General features: G+C 37.8%; 2 protein-coding genes across 4 annotated transcripts; both read right to left on the bottom strand.

Moving 5' to 3' along the window:
• Positions 1-1,492: 1,492 nt before the first annotated feature.
• On the bottom strand, positions 1,493-11,332 carry LOC120560261 (selenocysteine insertion sequence-binding protein 2-like). 2 transcript variants are annotated; one of them, XM_039802534.1, is made up of 18 exons: positions 11,160-11,332; positions 10,092-10,234; positions 9,812-9,983; positions 9,536-9,611; positions 8,770-8,966; positions 8,566-8,650; positions 8,369-8,463; positions 8,010-8,150; positions 7,817-7,915; positions 7,552-7,644; positions 7,327-7,456; positions 5,994-6,160; positions 5,663-5,795; positions 5,366-5,543; positions 3,246-3,466; positions 2,477-2,631; positions 2,134-2,335; positions 1,493-1,973 (listed from the first exon to the last, which is right to left on the bottom strand). In XM_039802534.1, exons 1-18 carry the CDS (start codon positions 11,166-11,168, stop codon positions 1,846-1,848), a joined length of 2,424 nt encoding a protein of 807 aa, XP_039658468.1. In that variant the 5' UTR covers positions 11,169-11,332; the 3' UTR covers positions 1,493-1,845. The 2 variants fall into 2 exon arrangements, with proteins under 2 accessions (XP_039658468.1, XP_039658469.1); XM_039802535.1 differs by having other exon boundaries at positions 7,826-7,915; positions 11,160-11,331.
• Positions 11,333-12,363: 1,031 nt separating this feature from the next.
• Positions 12,364-18,721, bottom strand: mfsd10 (major facilitator superfamily domain containing 10). 2 transcript variants are annotated; one of them, XM_039802532.1, is made up of 13 exons: positions 18,596-18,721; positions 17,341-17,525; positions 16,927-17,023; positions 16,692-16,795; positions 16,346-16,504; positions 15,900-16,091; positions 14,770-14,872; positions 14,548-14,659; positions 14,360-14,468; positions 14,168-14,258; positions 13,286-13,333; positions 13,092-13,181; positions 12,364-12,950 (listed from the first exon to the last, which is right to left on the bottom strand). In XM_039802532.1, the coding sequence occupies exons 1-13, from the start codon at positions 18,606-18,608 to the stop codon at positions 12,847-12,849; spliced, it is 1,407 nt and encodes a 468-aa protein (XP_039658466.1). In that variant the 5' UTR covers positions 18,609-18,721; the 3' UTR covers positions 12,364-12,846. The 2 variants fall into 2 exon arrangements, with proteins under 2 accessions (XP_039658466.1, XP_039658467.1); XM_039802533.1 differs by lacking the exon at positions 18,596-18,721 and adding an exon at positions 18,464-18,589.
• Positions 18,722-18,810: the final 89 nt, after the last annotated feature.

Genomic DNA, 18,810 nt, shown 5'->3' with positions numbered 1-18,810 from the left:
ACGCACAGGCTCTACTATATAGTGCAATCAGGGGGAAAAAAACACACTTGTAAAAAATGATTTCATTTCTTAGGTAAAGAGCATAGCTTCATTGTCAACTCTAAACTCAACACTAGACATGTCGTGGGGGCCTAAGGGTTTAAGACCTTGGGCTCAAATAAGGATCAATGAGATTTTGAGCTTGTGAAATGATGTTCAGAAATAATTCATCCTTTGTAAGCCATGAAAACGGTTTGTAAATATATAGGAAAGATTGTAGTTAAGATGTTGAGAATGTGTAAGTAAAAAGCTGAAGTTACAAATTCCCACCAATACTCCAACAATGCAATGGAATACACAAGGGAAACCTAAAATGTAAATAGTGGTAGTAAAGAAATAATATATTTCTTGTTGTATAAATTGGTTTAGTATGTTTTTTGTATACTAACAGCAAAAACAGTATACTATAAATATACAGTATATGTGTGTTGAGACACTTATGTTCAAAATAAGAAGTGCCATGCACAGTGTGGGAACTTTGAGTTTCTTACATTTTTGTCCGACAACCAATCTTTTCTACATTTACAAACTTGAATTTCTCATGCAGTTTTTTTCCATCAAAATTGGTATACAATCATCATTTCACAAGCTCAAAATCTTATTGGCTCTTATTTGATTACATCTTAGATACTGACCATGTAATTGGAACCTCTGCAGTTTGAGTTTAGCTTGGGACTTTTGTTGCATGTCATCCACCTTCTCTCTCCCTTCATTTCCTGTCACACATGAAAAATACTTTAAAAGGTCCTATGACATGCTGCTTTCTGGATGCTTTTATATAGGCCTCAGTGGTCCCCTAATACTGTATCTGAAGTCACTTTCCCGAAATTCAGCCTTGGTGCAGAATTACAGCCACTAGAGCCAGTCCCACAATGAGCTTTCCTTCAGACGTGCCATTTCTGCGTCTGTAGCTTTAAATGCTATTGAGGAAAAGAGAGGAGAGAGGCGGGGGAAGGTGGAGGGTGGAGCCTTGGCCAACTGCAATGCCTCACTCGTTTGCAAGCCATGATGTCTCTCTCTTTCTCATGGGCGGGCCAAATTCTCTGGACGGGCAAAGCACAGACAGGGGAGTTAACCTTTCCCCTTATGACGACACATAGGGAAGATTCCAGATCGGCCCACCTGAGCTTACTTTTTCTCAAAGGTGGAGCAGGATACCCAGGGCTTGGTTTAAACCTATCGCCATTTCTAGCCACTGGGGGGGACCATAGGCAGGCTGGGGAAACTCATATTAATGTTAAAAAACCTCAAAGTGAAATTTTCATGCCATGGGACCTTTAAACTGAACCAAATTGATAAACAAAATCCACCAAAGGGTCTCCAGGGCATAAATCCCCACTGATAGTGGTAATTTCTTATTACTGTGTAACTGGTTGACATTCTACACACACACATTCAGTACAATAACCCATATACACCCTCTAGTCATGTTTACAGACAACATGGTCAAAGGTTCATATTGTGGGATTTCTTTAAGTGAGTGGTTTGGTCCTAATAAGTCAGTGATTACACCTCTACAGTTTTATCACCAACACACACTTTATCTTGAACTCAAAAAACACATATTACTTTAGCTTTCCAAATAGAAAATAAAGGAATTCATAATTCATTGCAAACTAGCAACATGATTAATTTCCTGACAAAATCCTCAGGTGGAGAACCACTGCAGCAAACAGCTTGCATTGCTCTTTTTCTGCATGTGGGATTAAGTCCATCTTAGTTTCTTCTAAGCTGGTGATCAGAATGAGTGGGGCATTTTTTTGTTGAGTGAGTCATTTTGTGTAGGCACAGAGGGGTTTGCCACTGTCAACTCTTCTCATCTTCATCAGTGTTTTCAGTGCATACACTATCCAAGCGCAGGGAGCTCAGCTGCTTCTCAAAGTTCAGAAATGTGTGGTTGCAATCCTTCTCCAACATGTTCTTCCAAATTTTTACTTGAAGAAGAAATACAAAAAAGATAATCATTTGATTTTGTTTTTACTTAGAATGGTGAAATAGGTTATTGTTTCACAGCTTTCACTTGGTTTTACCTCGTCAGACCAATTCATATAAAAGAGCGGGTATGGCAAATATTGGGTCAGGACAATAACTTACTGTACTCTGGTTCCTCTGGCTGTGTGGCGTCAGGACCGGGCTCAGCCTCCTCAGCCAGGCTGCTGATGTGCAGCTCTTCCTCAATGTCCACGGACTCCTCTGCCTCTGCCTCCACCTGGCCTGTCTGCTCCAGGCTCGACACCATCACCTCATAGGCTTTCCTGGCCTCAGACGACAACTCGATCATCTTGTGATAGATGTCCTGTGGATAAAAAAGACAAAGTTCTCAGCTTGTTTGAAATATTTTTTATTGATATGCTGACGGTAATAAAAGTAAAGCTCATTTTAAGAACAACGGTCTTGTTAGTGATTAGTATGTATTGTTGCTGAACATAAACCCGACCTGTGCACCGTCATAGTTGAAGATGCCCACCAGGCTGACAGGCACTGCCTTGTTGACGCAGCGACCCAAAGCTTTCCTGGATAGGGCAAACACGAATGGCACCCCCTGTTCACGACAAGTGTCAATGATGGTGTAAAGAGCCTCATCCAGGCCTCCTGCGAAAGGTGACAATTGTCCATGAATCTCAGTATCACAGTTTTAAGAACTCTTAAGTGCACATACTGTATGTAAGTTGTTGCTCCCAGGTTTAAATTTGTAAACGCGTATGACACAATGTCTTGTTAAAACTGCCATGGTCAGACTTTGTACACATTTAGCCGGATAAATCTGAAAATCAGTCAACGGTCTTCAGAAATACAACTGACTTTTAACCAAAAGAAAAAAAGTCTGACCTGCACAACATTTTCTAATGGAGAAACTAGAGTTTCTAGCTCTTCTGTGGTGGATTCATCTCTGAATGACAAGATGGTGATTGAACTTCTGAACATTATTATTATTATTTAAATTAGAGGCCTAGAAAAAAAAATCCCCATCACTTGATTTTAAGGAAGAAAAACAAACACTAAAACCAATGTTTGCTCTTATTATCTCAATTGTAACCACATTAGACATCTCATCTGCATTGGACCACTTATCCACAGAACAAGAACAAAACTGTGTTAATGAGATAAAAGAAGATGAAGAGAAAATGCTGACAATTCTCCATAAAATAAGTTCCTGAAAACGTCCTCGTGTCACACACAGTGAAGCTCTCACAAGGACACTGTACCTTTGGACTGGATGCGTTCACAGTTGGGTGAGAAGACAACACACTTGACCTTCCTGAGTTTGAGGTGCTTCAGGACCTCTCTGAGCCCCATCACAATGCGTCTTTTCATACGGGCCTTCATGGGGTCCTTCTGGTACAAGCGGTCCTGGAAACGAACCAGCTCCTTCAGCAGATCCGTCACACACTCATCCACGTCTTTGCTCAGCATCTGGCTGCAATAGCTGACATGCACAACGACACACATTTCTAATTAACAAAGATGTGAGAAAAACAGTAGCTAAGTTTCCATCCACTTGTCAATCGAATTATCTGAAGTTCGGTAAAAAAACTCATGCGAATAAAGCTGGTGAAAGTGTGTTTCCATCAAACAGCTTTAAAGCGAATAAAAATCTGTGCGTAATGACGTCACATGTTGTTTTGCGATTAAATTGGTATATCGAATTGATTTGAGACATTTTATGGTGTTTCCATTCATTTTTGCACTGAATCGCACAAGATTCAAGCGAACTTTTGCGAACAAAGTTTTGCTAGAAAAGGTAGTTGTTAATATTAGAAGCCAAGCTATAGCCTAAACTCCGATGGGCCTTTGGCTGAGGATCTGATCCAGCTCATCTTTTTTGAGCTGTGTATCGCTGTTTGAGCGCCTTCCATTTACTCCGCAGGACGTCCCACGGCTTGTCGTAAGGGACATTCTAAAACGCTTAACGTGCAAAAGCTTAACGTGGTTTAATGTATCTAAACAACGATCAGTCATCACCAGATGTATCGTGGTCATATCTTATCATGAACACTTAAGCCTGTCAAAAAAACTAAATCGAAATCCAACGATTATAAGTTATCTCACGTTAATGTGTCAGATAACGTCAATATTTGGACATTGGGTTAGATTTGGCCGTTTTAAGTGGTTATGATGAGCAATATAGAAGAGGATTTTTTTGGTGATGATTGATCGTTGTTTAGGTACATTAAACCACGTTAAGCTTTTTCACATTAGGACTTATAAAACCAATGAGAACCGTGGAGAGTCAACCCCCAGCCGCTCCGCTGCCCTGAAGCAGAAACGCTTTATGTCAGATAACGTCCATAATAATTGGACTTTGGGTTAGATTATTTGACAGTTTTCCGTGGTTATGATGGGTAATATGAGAGAGAAATTTAGTGATGATTGATCATTGTTTAGGTACATTCAACCACGTAAGCTTTTTCCATAGGCTCTGCATAAACGCTTAATGTCAGATAATGTCCATAATAATTGGACTTTGGGTTCGAGTTTTCTACAGTTTTCAGTGGTTATGAGGAGCAATATGAGAGAGAAATTTGGTAATCACTGATCATTGTTTAGGTACATTAAACCACGTTAAGCTTTTTCCTCGCCATATTAATACGGCCACTGATGAAGAAAATATTAACGTGAGATAACTTCTATAATCGTTGGATTTCGATTTAGTTTTTTTGACAGGCTTAAGTGTTCATGACAAGATATAACCATGATAAATCTGGTGATGATCATCCTTGTTTTGATACATTAAACCACGTTAAGCTTTTTCAAGTTTAGCGTTTAATGTCCCTGTCGTAACTGTTGGTCATTTCCTTCGCGAGCTCCTGATAAATGATGGCGTTTCTTTGATTTTTGCTATCTAAAATAGCTGTTATATTTTTCTGGTAAATTAAATTAAAAAAGTATCTTGTCTCCTCGTTTGTCCACTTACATCTGTTTTTGTTTTGCAAACAGAGCGGAAATACTGGGCGGAAATGAACTGAAACTTCTTCTTCATTTTATTGCGGGTTGCAACCATAAAATGACCTAAAACTTAAATCGCAATTCATTATTTATTCGGCAAATAACGTTTCCATCAGCGTTTATCGCATAAGCCGTATATCGATCAAGAGAAAATCCGATGAGACCGAACGTATTTCATTTGAGTCGATATTCATGAAATTCAGTCGGATTTTACTGTTTCCATAAGGCATTTTTCATTCGATATCAATTAATTCGGATAAAAACGGGTCGATGGAAACATAGCTACTGATTCAATTCTTTGAGATTAAATGTTTCCTTATTTATGGTAAGAAAGACAACCAACAGATATTCCAACTTGTGATTGGCTATATAAACTTACTCTCGGAACTTTCTGCTGTGGATTTTGGGTCGACTGGCTGTACAGGGCACAGGTGAGGTGGTTTGTTGCTCTACGTTCTCATCTTTGTCGGCCTCTTCATCCCCCTCTTTCACCATCTGGTTTGTCCCGTTAAACTCTGACGGACCATCGAGCTCTTCTGAAGGACTCCCAACCTCATCTGAGGACACAGATGCACATAAACGATAAAACATTAACTATAATCAACCATTTAGTTAATCTACTTACTTACAGTAGGGCTAGGATGTATGTTCCATTGTTTCACATGCTTGATCTGACCTGTGGCATTTGTGTCACACTGCTCTTCTTCTTCTGCAGCATCATTAGCAGGTTGGAAGTCATTTTCGGGCAGCAGTCCTCTCTCCTCCAGCAAACGTCTTTGTTTCCTCTCCTCCCTTTCTTTCAAAATGACCTGTGGATGACACAGAAATAAACTAACAAACGCAGCACTGCTGAAAAACATTCTTACAAAATGTAGTCGTTACGTGTGTGTGTGTGTGTGTGTGTGTGTGTGTGTGTGTGTGTGTGTGTGTGTGTCTTTTACTTTTTAATACAAGAATTTGATACAAATTTGCATCTGTGTTTTTTCAGAGTAAACAGGTGGACTTACCTTCTTGAGAGGAGTGGGTTTCTTGGCTTTGGGCACCTCTCTCTGCTTGCCTTTCTTCACCAAAGGGCTGGTGGAGTCCAGGGGATTGTGTGCAATTTTATCCTGCTGCCTGGACAGCTTCTTCTGAAATAAAGCTTGCTTCTGGACAACAGGTAGTCCTCCACCAACTACAAATAAATAATTTAAAATAAGTTAAAAATAAGAATCATTCTGTGGTAGCTTTTCATTTACGTTGCACGGCAGCTGGATTCTCGCAATATCACGCCAGAATCACACAGGAGCTACTGGCAGCTACGGGCGTGGTATGGTGTATGTGACAGTAGAGAAACAATGGTGGTTCCTAAAAAGGTTAGTGTAGATTCTGCAATAGCATCAGTTATATCAGAACGGGAGAGTATTTCTTCATTGAAAGAGGAGCAAAGAACGTCACTGAAGTCTTTTCTTTATCTTTCCTCTCCAGACTGGCTTCAGGAAGAGTTTGATAGACGTGGTTTTTTTTAAAGAGTCTACGCTTTTCCAAACTGTTTCCAATGACGGCTTCTCAGATGGTTCTGTGTTAACAAACCATCTGATGCTTCAGGTTAGGTTTTCATACCTTGCACCAACAGATCTGGATAGGTAAGCATTGTCCGGAGAACGCAAGTGTAATGTACCAAAAATATAACAAAAAATTTGTGCTGTCAGTTAAATGCGTTATTAATGGCGTTAACACAAACCCATTTTAACGGCGTACATTTTTTTAATCGCGAGATTAACGTTCTTTTTGGCCTAGCAAACTTTGTACTTTTTTTCACATGCTGTTGCAACAACTAGTAACGTTAGAAAAACTACAACACCACACTGGATCTAGCTAGACTGAAAAAAAAAAAAAAACGCAGTACCGTTAGCTAGCAGCTGGAGTAAACACGGTTAAAATGCTGACAGCTAAACGGTGTAAAGTGTGACTGTATTGCACTGGAGAGGCTTCTAACACCAGACTGTAGCTGCCGTTGTCTGAAAAACACAGACAGAGCATCGTCAGCCTCGTGGTGCATTCAAAGTTATTGTGAAATACCCTTTTACCAGTGGTTGTTTGACGTTTTGTGCTCCTTTCTTTTTTCAGATCAACTTTTTATTACAATAAATTACAATTGAACAAGGTGCTTCTTTTTATATATATATATATATATATATATATATATATATATATATATATATATATATATATATATATATATATGCGATTAATTGCGAGTTAACTATGACGACTATGCGATTCGTTTAACAGCACTACTTGAAATAATTGTTATCAAAGAAATTAGGAAGCCACTGTATCAGTTGTACCATACCCCACCTGAGAGAATGACTGGTTTGGCGTCCTGCTTGGCTTTTTGAGATTGCTTCTTTTCTAGGACCGCCAACATGTTTCCGATGTCCAGTTTAACAGGAACTTGGCTTTTCTTCCCAGACACCTTTTCAGATTTCTAGAAATCAGGAGACCAAGAACAACCTCTAATTATTATCAAATTATTATCCAAATATCAAAAACAAAATTTGAATGTAAGAGAAAAATACAAACCTGTCCTTTCTTAGCCGTCTCTGTGGGCTGAGTTTTTGCTGCGGGTGATTTTTCTTTGGTTTGGTTGGTAGACTGATGCGCTCTTTGGTTTTCCTGAAAAAAAAAAAAAAAAAAAAAGTCTTATTAATCTTAATGACACTCTCAATGCCCCCACATGTTGAAATGTGCTTCTTTTGTTTTACCCATTGTTGTATTTTAGCAACAACAAGAAATTACAGTGTTATAACTATGATGTGAAAACATCTGGGAGAATAAAATAACTTACGATATGTACCTCATTGCATAGTGTGGCTGCATAGCTGCTTGTTATTAATCTATCAGTCCTAGTCAGAGCAGGAGTCAAGCCTGGAAACTCCTCTTCATCCTGAGGAGACAAAATGGCAACAAAAATTATTTTCCATTCAACACTTACAAAAAAATGGGTTTTGCGTTTGAATTGAATGACAATTTTTATTTACCTCAAATTTTGGAGGCTCCTGATACATTACTGGCTCTTCTGACTCAGCTTCTGCATCTTCACCTTTAGCTTTCTTCTTCTTTTTCTTCCGTTTTTTCTTCCCTGGAGTTCCCTCTTCCTGATGTGCAGCCATTTCCTCCATCTGACGAGACGCAAAAATTAAGGGACAGAAAGCAATGTTTTAACGCCTGGCAGAGCTGGAACACACTAAACAGCCAATTTTCAGGCAAAAAACATCTTATAGTTTATGACTTTTTGATACATTCTAAGGCCCAACTATATTCAATGCTTTTTAAGATTTTTCAAGACCTGCAATACCCTGTATAATGCTCAAAGTCTAAATCAAACGTGTTATTTAACCTGCATGTGATTGCTGCGGATTGTTCTTTCTTTAGGGACAGGTTTCTTTGGAGGCTGAGAGGCAACATTAGCCCAGGAAGTCCCCACCAGCTGACCTGTTCACAAAAATAAATACATAAATAGATAAATAACCTGAAATATGATTGACACTGCCTTGTATAGTCATTGAAAGGCTGACTGAAGGGACTTTCACCTACCTGGTGAAGCAGCAGAGGAATCTGGCTTAGCAGTAGTGGTAATTTGCTGGGGGTCAGGCTGTGTTTGGGATATTCTTCTGACAGACTGTTCAATAAAAAAATGACATTAGCACCAAATGTATGAGTGACTATGTAAGTGAAATATTCCCCGCAAACTGTATCACATCTGATACAATATCACATCTGATATTTCACTGAGCTCACCTTCCAGGAAGATGCCGATGTTTGCGTTTGAGTCGGACCCCAGCACTCTCTCTGAACATGAGGAGAGCCCGGTTTTCCCAGCGAACCACCAGCTAACTCTGGGAAATCAGTCATCTTTACTTCAAATGGGACCAAGTCGGTCTGTGCTGGTTTTGGCTTCCCTGCAGAGTCCGGCGCAGATCTGGCACCTCTAAAACCTGTGGTGCAATTATAGTAAGCAAAAGCTAGAGAAAAAGTATTTACCATAAAGAATGCTACAAAGTAACTTTACTGATTCAAGTGAGAGAACTTAGGTGTACGCTGATGTTCAGGAAAGAAGGATCCATGAATTATTTTACAGAATTGGAAGAGTCCACATAGACTAGAATACATGGAGCGGCTCAGGACGATGACTGAGACAGCTTCTTTTAAAAGCATGATAGCCAGAGTAAACAATACCACAAGGAAATTTAACCAGGTCTGGAATAATTTCAGACCTTATATATTAAGAATGTAGAATATTGTAGAAGAAGGCTGTTGTATAACAATGGAACAGTAATTAGAGAATTTGAAGGGTGCTGTCCTGAGTGACTGTCTTATTTGTTTATTTTTATTTCATTTTTAGTCTTAGTTTTTTTTTGTCCATTTATTTATGTAATTTAAAATGGTTTTCCTTTTCCAAATATTCTGGACATTTGTCATGTCACTATGGCAACAAATTAGTATTTGATAGAAATGAATTAAACCTAAATGAAGAAAAAAAAACAATGCCATGTGTGATAGATACCTTTTTTCTGTGCATCCAGCGAGCTCTTGCCCATAACCCTGCCTTTGGCAAGAGAGCCATTGTTGCCTTTTGATGTCTGTGGAGATGAATTAAATGATTTTCATGAAGAAAGTTTGTTTCATCTCTTTTTCTGGTCCTTACATTTTTTTAAGAAACAACTCACACATCCCAAAAAAATTCTGTGCAGGTGCGTTGGAAAATATCATCAACTTGGAACAAAGCAAGTGTGGGATTTTTTTCCTTTGTTCCAAGTTGGTGCTTAAAAATGAAACAAACCTTTGCTTGTGGATCCCATGTGGATCTGTCTCTCTGCAGGAAATCATCACTGGTGTCTCTAACACAACGACTGCTGCTGTAGCCACGACTCCTTGACACATCTCCTTTTCCTGCTGGCACTTCATATGTATTTGATGGATTCTGCTTTGTGGTCAGACCTGGCGACCGGTTCCTTCACAAAGTTTAGAAATTAGAAACACAAATGAGGGGCTTGATATCAGGCCAAATGATTGATTACTTTAATCAAGATAAACAAATCTGTAATCAATCATCCTTCTACCCTCTAAAACTCTGCTCGGACACATAAGGATTTGGTAACATCAGACTTGGTGATGAGGCTGTGTGTGGCTCAGCAGGCTCCTTTCTCTGTCTCCTCTGTTGTTTATAGTCAAAAGACTGAACAGCAGAGGACAGTTTGCTCTCCTGGGGAAAGTAAAGATTGTTTGTCATCAACAGTCTGCTGGAATACAACCTTTGTCTGGATTACAAATTAAGCCATGTATTGCCACACTTATTTTAAAACTACATGATCACTTTATGGTGTACTGTATCAAATTGCTATACTATACAAAAAAAATCTTTGTCTGAATAGAGCTTAAGACAGCAATTACTACTAAAATATGTTCAAGCTTGAATACCCTAAACGTTGGGGGCTTCTAAACTAGTTTGTCTCTATTCTATCTCTAAATGTCTCTACTTTTTGTATTGTCCCTATTTAAGCAATGCTAGACTGATGGAATACATCTTGGGACCATTTAGTAGTTAGCTCTTTGGGTTTTCTGTAGGTTGAAAATGTCACTGTAAAATGCATGCACTTTTAATTGTTTTGGTTTTAATCTAGACAATGTGTTATTATAATTTATACGTTTACAATCTGCTTAGCGTCTGGGCCCCTATACACAAGCTTCAGATAGCTTACCAGGGTGTCCCATTTCTTTCATTCTTATTTTTTTCTTATTATTGCACTTGTATTTTGAACTGTTTAGTAAATAAACCAGCTAGCTAGTTTTATCCACGTTAAAGACTCTCACTTCACTCAGACGAAATGTGTTAGGCTTAACTTTTGTTCTGGTAGTTGGGGATTAAACTATTTAGCCTTTAGCTCTAATTTACAACAGCTAACGTCAAAACGTAATGTTTTACAAAACGTCATAAACAACAGCTTATTGGTGTGGTCAAAACAGCTGTTAACTTACACGTATCATCTCCACATTCACAACAGCTAAAGTTAGCTAAAAGTTAGCAGGTAACGTTACATGCATCAGCGTGCTTTTAGGCGTTAAGGTAACGTTAACGTTACTGGCTAGCTTGCTACAAAAGAACAGTTTCGTTATTTTTCGTTACCTACCTTGTCCATCTTCAGGTTTTCCTATATGCAGTCACATCTTCGCATTTTCACTCAATCTTCCATGTGTTGTCAAACTATTACAACGCTGTTACATGTGTATACCTACCGGAAGAGTGTGTTGGCTATGCAGGCTAAAGCAATGTTTGCTAGCAGTAGCAGCTAGCTAGCTGTAGTTGAGCCTGATTGAAACAGCTGATGTTTACATTGTGTGCAGGGACGTTAGTTTATAGCGACATCTTCTGGCTTAGACAATGGAGGTGAATAGGAACATATATTAACTACAGATATCACCATATCTTGCCTATATCTTCCTCAGTTAAGTACATACATATGAAATGTTATGGTTAAATATGCAAATGATGCATTATCTTATTTAAATATGCATTGCATTTAAAGATAAATCTGAACATTGGATAAAGCCAGGTTTAAAATTCTTTTTTCATTTTGTTGACATTAAATGCATGTTAAAATGCTGTCAACATGTTATAAAATGTTATATAAATATTAGGCTATGAATGATATATTAACAAACCACTCTGAAAAACCTTCAGAATATTGATAGGAATGAAACAGCAAAGTTTGTTGTTTGTAAGTGCTACTGAAGTGGAGATTTCTGGCTCAGAGTATGAGAAAACCCCATTTTTAGAAAATTAAAAGATGTATATTGTAAAATGTCATACATTTTGCAAGACACTCCAGGTGACGTTTTAACTAACAGATATCACCATGACACTTCCCCAGTTAATCACGTTCAATAAGACAATTATTTTTGCATTGCAAGATTTCATTAAAGTTATAGTTAGCAATTGCATTCAATGTGTCAAAAGAATAAGCATAATTTATGCACAATATTTTGATATTATTATGTCTGCATTAACATGCAAGGAGTATTTTAACGTGCAGGTGGTTGTGGAGGAGGTACTAATTTCTATACTGTTGGGTAGATTAATCTATAAAAATTCACCTTTTAGTTGGATCACGTTTTTACGTGACATGTTCACCTGCAAAAAAAGCTACATATTGTGGAGTAAAATGTATGTAGTAGAGTGAAAGTATTAATTAGCATAACATGGAAATACTAAATTAAAGTACATCAGCAGTGAACTTGAGTAAATGTACTTGGTTACTTTCTACCACTGAACTATAGTTTGTTGTTTATTGTACAATCTTTAGTAAAAGAATAATTAACTTCCGTACACAGATGTTGACTTACTCGTTTATTCTTTTTTTAACAAGAAAATAGAATATCCACATTTTCAAAGTTAGCTAAAATAAAATGCTACTTTGTACAATAGAAACTCTGAGTTCTTGATAGAATACTGCATTATAAAACGATATATATATAATTCACAAGCATACATTTTATTTGTAACCCACCCTAACCCATACATTTCACACTATGCGCAGGTCTACATGTGCACATTAAAGGCATGTCCCCTCATTTCCTATTTGTACTGTAACGTACCTTGGTTTTGCCTTGTACATCATCTTCTTGCATTATTTTGTTCAATGAATTTGTGATCCTTGGTAAACAGCGCAGACAGTATACATCTCATTATTTTTGTTTGTGTCAAAGTAAGATGGCAGTGCTTGTTCTCCCAGCAGATGTAAAAAAAAAAATCATAACAGTCATTTGAACTCTTAAATGTCTCTGCAATCAAGAGTCTCTGTCAAGACTTTGTGTCACTCACTCCTCCTTTAGCCTCTTGGCTGTTCTCAGGAGAGCCAGAGGAATAATGAAAGAGGCTGATGTGAGGAGAAAACAGATCTGAGCTCCAGCTATCCAGTAAACTGTGAAGAAAACAGTTAATATGAGTACACTGCAAGGAGAGTGTTTTACCAAGCAAAATTATTCACACACAGTACATAAAATATGTCAAATTTAAGATATTAGCAGCATTTGGTGCTATTACTGCCATCTGTCTTCCTTACCAGAGGATGACAAAACTGGTCCCAGTGCTCTGGCAAGAGCGCCCAAACTACGCAGTATCCCCATCACTGTGCCCTTCTGATTGACTGACCCTGGAACAACATCCACAGCAGATAATCAGCAACAGTGTGCACATTATAGTCTAATCTAAATGTTTTGTGAGTTTCCATAAATATGAATTAATAAAGAGGCTTACCATGGTCAGAAACAAGCGTTGACAGGCATGGAACTACTATTGCAGCTGCTGTAACAAAAATAAATGACATCAAATTTAAACATTGCATTGCATTTATCCTTTAGATGTAGTTATATGTGCTGTTTTACATTTTCATTGTTTGTGGATATTATCCTGCTGTATACAAACTGTGTGAATGTGGTGTATAGAGTAGTTAACATATATACATAATAAAACAAATACATAAAGCATATATTTAACCATATTTTGCTATTTTGTCTTTGGCCATTATGGTCTATGTACACCTTATGGATACACTTTATTTGTTGATTTTATCTGGTTTTAATTTACTCTTTAATGGTTCTTCTACTATTTTCCAGATTTTCTGCTCCAGTCACACATTTTTCTCCACAAAGATCATTATTTTACCAAATGACTTATGTAGGACGAATTTCTTATGTTTTAAAAAGTCATGAAATGTATCAGTATTCATTTAGAATATTTAAAAAAGGTTTGGTACAAAAGTAAAGTAGCATTTGCAACACAAGCACTACGTAGTTTAACCATTTATTGTTTTGTTTTACCCTAATGGACTCATATGCATCAGCTTTGGGAGTTCCCCTTGGTTCCTAAAGGGGGTTTGTAAAACAAGATTTGTAGGATCCTATTTCCATTGTTGATACTAAATACACAAATCACATTTTGACAGTGTACTTGCAAAGTCTTAAAGATTTGGTATTATCATTTTAACTGGCCTTTTTTAAAATCTCAATTCCTGTTGTAACTGTACTCATATGCATTATGCCAATGTTTATTAAATGTTTCACTTGTTTTGCACATTCCTGGGTACGATAAAAGATTTACTTTGTCTTAACATGACATTCAATATCAAAATGAGCTCACCAAATGAATATAACGCCAAGCCAATGTAAAGCATTGTTATATTCCATGAGAGCCCGATGAGAATAAATGCTGGGATTAATAATATTATTGCCTAAAAAAAAAGAAAAGAGTAACACAGTTAGTTAGAGAAGTTTAAGATTAAGAGTATTTTATGGTACATGTTTTTGTCATGTTAACAGAAGGCACTCCTACCACTTGAACAGCCCTGATATGCTGACCAGGTTTGATTCTGCGAGCATAACCCCCCTGGATTGAAGCCATGATGACACCAATGAAGAAGAACATCTTTCCCTGCTGCATACTAGTGAGAGAAAAATGTTTGTAAAGAAATCATAGCGTTGTAACTGATAGAGCACACAGCTTTATCTTTGAGGTCATACCTTGTAAAGTGGAAGCGTTGATGAGTCAGAAAACTCAGCGTGAACTCCAGACCAGAGAACAGGAAGAGATAGCAGAAATAAACCAAGCCCAACGCTCGAAGCTTCTGCATTCCTGGAAAGACATTTTCACCTTCTATCTATCAGTGGGCCAAAGTTCCTTCATGCTTTTTATATATATGTAAATTGGTCAAATGGGTGTAATCCAGTATGTGCAGTACCCACTTTCTTTTGGAGGTGGATCTTTTGTCCTGGTAAGAGCTGAAAAATGGAACAAAGATATTGGGTTCAAAAGGTCCCTGGAGTCCCCAAACTCTGAAGATGAAGCCTAGGATGAAACAAGAAAATGTATTTGTATCTGTCAAAGAGAAAAGAACTTTTTTCAGCTACTAAGGAAAACCAACTGGTATTTAACTTTACCATGTTGTGAAAACCATAACCACGATGAGTCTTACATATAGTAGGTGATGATGAGGTTTTAAACATTACGTGAAACGAAAATGTAAGTTGTAGCCCCTTCACGATACACACATATATAACATATATAAATATTTAAATTAGAATAGAATAAAATGAAATAGAATAAAAAAACAATGTATATAGTTAATTATATACACATCTGTATATACTTTTCTTTATAAACATATTTATATTATATGTTTTAAAGCTTGCATACACCAATAGTCCACCCAAACTGGTGTTTCAAACTTTTGTTTCCTGATAGACCTCTTCTGTATGGGCATGTACAGACTGTACTTGATTGACAACTCCCTTACTCGTCTCTTAGCTTTGTATTACTTACTTGTATTACTATACTGTTATTGTTCTTAGCTCTTAAAGGTTGGTGACATCAGGTAATTCCCAGCATAGCTCCACCCAGCTTCAGCCCATCAAAGGTGTAATTACTAATTACTTCCTGGAGTTTTGTCAAGAAGTTACTGCTGCCAGCCAAGAAGTAGTATGGCACATAACCAGACATAAAACAGCAATGTGTCGTTTATACACTTCGTTAAACAAACAATGTGTATTAGTGAGCTTTAGAGTTGCTATTAGGTCTATTCTATTAACCAGGCAAGCTGTTTACCCCCGTTTCCGGCCTTTATGCTAAGCTAAGCTAAGCTAGCTAAACTAGATAGCTTCACATTTACTGTGAAGTACAGTAAATACAGGTAAGGCAGCTTTATTTGTATAGCAAATTTCAGCAACAAGGCACAGACAACAAGGTACAGAAATGAGAGTGGTCTCAATCTTCCCATGTAACTCTTCAACATGCATCACAAAAATGTCTGAACCTTAAGTAAAACTGTATGTGATTCAGTTTGTCAGCTGGCAGTGTGAATGTTTCCATAACCAACCTTGACATCCTTTGTGAGTGTCTCTGGCAGCATGACCCAAATAAAGAGCAGATCAGCAGCACTGAAGGCCAAGGCGAGCAGAGCTGGAGTTTGGTAGAAGACATTTCCTGTTGTTCTGGAGCTGAGGGCAAAATAGGCACCCATCAAAGGTCCCACGGTGAAGCCCAGGGAGAAGGCAATGCCGATCATAGCCTGGTGATGAGAAAATTAAAGTCTGATTTTTTAAAATCTTATCAGGTTTGACTTACAATTACAAAGACAACACTGTGTACAACAAAGAAATTAGATGGTCAGAGCCCTAATAAAAGATACTAGCAGAGCCTCTTATTATACATTATATTGTTTTACATATTTTTTTAGCATACATTCAATCACATTATGGTGTTTTTAGATGACACATTTTAACAACACACTTCCTGTTATGGCAAAAGAAAGTCTGTGCCTACCATTCCTCTGTTCCGTGCTTTCGGGCAAGGCAAGTCTGCCATGACAGCAGTGCAGAGGCTGACGTTGCCCTTACAAATGCCCCCAATTACTCGAAACAAAAGGAACATGCTGAAACTCTGGGAAACAGCCCAGACCGCATAGGAGGACATCAGCCCTAACTGGAACACAAGGCACCCAATTAGACCTGAATGAAATGGGGCTGATGGTCAAAGCTGCAGGAATTCTTACACAAGTGGAGTATGAACTGTCCCAAGTGAATGACTCTAGTGGCTTCTAATGTGAAAGGATACTGAGGTTTATATTTTAAAGTCATGAAAAAGTGGTGTAATATAGCATTTTTCTCACTGTGGTAAGAATGAGCAAGGGCCGCCTGCCATAGTGGTCTGACAGAGCCCCAGTTACAGGTGACGACAGGAACTGCAGCAGAGAAAACAGCGACCCGATCAGACCTGAAAGAAGAAGAAAAATGAATTCAGTTTCTTTGCATTAATAAAGTTTGAATGGGTCATACTGTCACGAAAAGACGAGCTCCACATATGCTATATTGAATCAGAAATCAATCCAGTGTAGGCTACTGTACCTCCAAACAGAACACTGTTGTATTTCTTTTCCATCGGAATCCCCACGGCCTCCCTGAACCAGTCTACGACACTCTGCAGAGACTGGTATACGCCATCCTATCCAACAAGACAAAACACTGAAAATACAACATCACACAGGGACAACACAAACACTAGTGAAGAGGGCCATTCAGCATGAGTCAGCAATTTTTATGGAACAGATTCCTTACACAAAGCCTCCTTTGTTCAACAGAGCATTCAAATTCTGCACATCATCTGTTCAAAACACACCATTGATTTTTTTTACACATTAAAATCTGTTTCTACTTTTGTAAACTATAGCTAAACACTGGTTCCATTGGTGAAAGTGATGTACAATGTAACTCAAATGAGGAAGTAAGGCTGATTGAATCATCTTAAAAAAAAAAACTAACCCCTGTTTGTGCATAATGGTCCAAAATCGAAGGCAGTAGAGGTAGAATCAGTGTAAATCCGAGCAGGTCCAACAGCAGCGTGATAAACACAATGTTGATGACCTTCGATGAGAAGGTGCTGCCATCCTCTGCAGATTTGTTTACAGCTGACATTCCTGAGACTGAATAATGTGTCTCTTCTGTTCCTGCTCGTAAATAAAACACATACAGTATTTGTTAGAAGAGCAGCACTGACATGGAAATAAAATCATAGTACATTATGTTTACAGTGTATTAAACATGCCATTAGAAGCCTGACTTATAATCTCAAAGAACAGGAACAAGTAAACCCTTGGGGAAACACCACAATTATAACAAACAGGTAAATTTAACAGGTCTGTCATTTTTCTAATTATTTCCTTGCAAGTTTCCTGAAAAAATATGTTTTAATATTTTTATTAATTTTTATTTTATTTGGACCAAATTATATGACATTTAAGGACATAATTCGGACTGTATTGGAGTTAAGCTAGTATTTGTACATAATATTCTATTTAAATTATAGGCCTATAAGAAACTTTATTCTCCATATATGTTCAATTGTATGCTAGATTGTAGACACATGTTGACATTTGTGCGTGTTGTGCACTGCAGGTTATTTATTGGAACTGACTGGAAGTGTTTTAATTTTCTCTATAATTAGCACCACATAAAGTTATTTCCAGTTAACTTCCTATGAATTTTCAGTTACATGTCACTCAAGTTACTTTATAAAAATATAACAAACCCTAGGATTTGTTTTAATAAAGCATTACTACAGACAGTGTGTTAGTAATTTGCAGATGAATGAGCAGATCTTAATACAAACATAAACATGAGTAGTTTACAAAAGTAGATGTAAAGTTATGCCAGTGAAGTTGCAATCAGCTACAGTCTCAATCTTCTTTTTATAAGCCATTAAGGAAGAGAGTAAAAAGGTGTAGCACAAGGAGGAAGGAGGAAACAACTGGAACAAATGCTCAGATCAAGGTTGGTCCCTGCGTGTATTAACTCCTCAGTAAATGCACTGACATGCACTTTTTTTTTAAATGACTGAAATCAGCCCTAAAACTGTTGATCTAATAAATAAAAACATATTTCTTACAAGTTAGCTAGTTCCCTCCGCAGAGTAGGCTACTCATTATCAGCATCACCTCTTCTTGGACACTGAATATATACACTACATCCGCAGACTCGTAGGTTAAAGAAATCAGAACAGATCACACCGAGGACTTACCCGACTCGAGCATACTTTCTCTCTCTCTCTCATCTGTCCATTGTTATAAATACGTCCACACCAGGAAGCGGTGTCCTCTTACATTTGGATAAGATGTGTCGTAACCACCAGCGCATTGAGACGAAAATGCTGCCTTCAGGTGATCTTCGTAAACTCGTATTTTGGCGTTTCCACTCGTTCATCATGTGTTGTCCTCGTTGGCCCGATTGCTCAAG

This window comes from Perca fluviatilis, chromosome 6, assembly GCF_010015445.1.
Source record: "Perca fluviatilis chromosome 6, GENO_Pfluv_1.0, whole genome shotgun sequence".
Classification (NCBI taxonomy): Eukaryota; Metazoa; Chordata; class Actinopteri; order Perciformes; family Percidae; genus Perca; species Perca fluviatilis.
This window is presented reverse-complemented; position numbering and strand designations above follow the sequence as displayed.

Excerpts from the sequence above, each read along its gene's own strand:
- LOC120560261 (XM_039802534.1), bottom strand. Across the intron at positions 7,457-7,551 it reads AGACGGCTAAGAAAGGACAG|AAATCTGAAAAGGTGTCTGG; the intron begins GTTTGTATTTTT and ends CCTGATTTCTAG. Across the intron at positions 1,974-2,133 it reads GCCAGAGGAACCAGAGTACA|TAAAAATTTGGAAGAACATG; the intron begins GTAAGTTATTGT and ends TTCTTCTTCAAG.
- mfsd10 (XM_039802532.1), bottom strand. Across the intron at positions 16,092-16,345 it reads AAGCACGGAACAGAGGAATG|GCTATGATCGGCATTGCCTT; the intron begins GTAGGCACAGAC and ends TCTCATCACCAG. Across the intron at positions 13,334-14,167 it reads CTTGGCGTTATATTCATTTG|CAGCTGCAATAGTAGTTCCA; the intron begins GTGAGCTCATTT and ends TTTTTGTTACAG.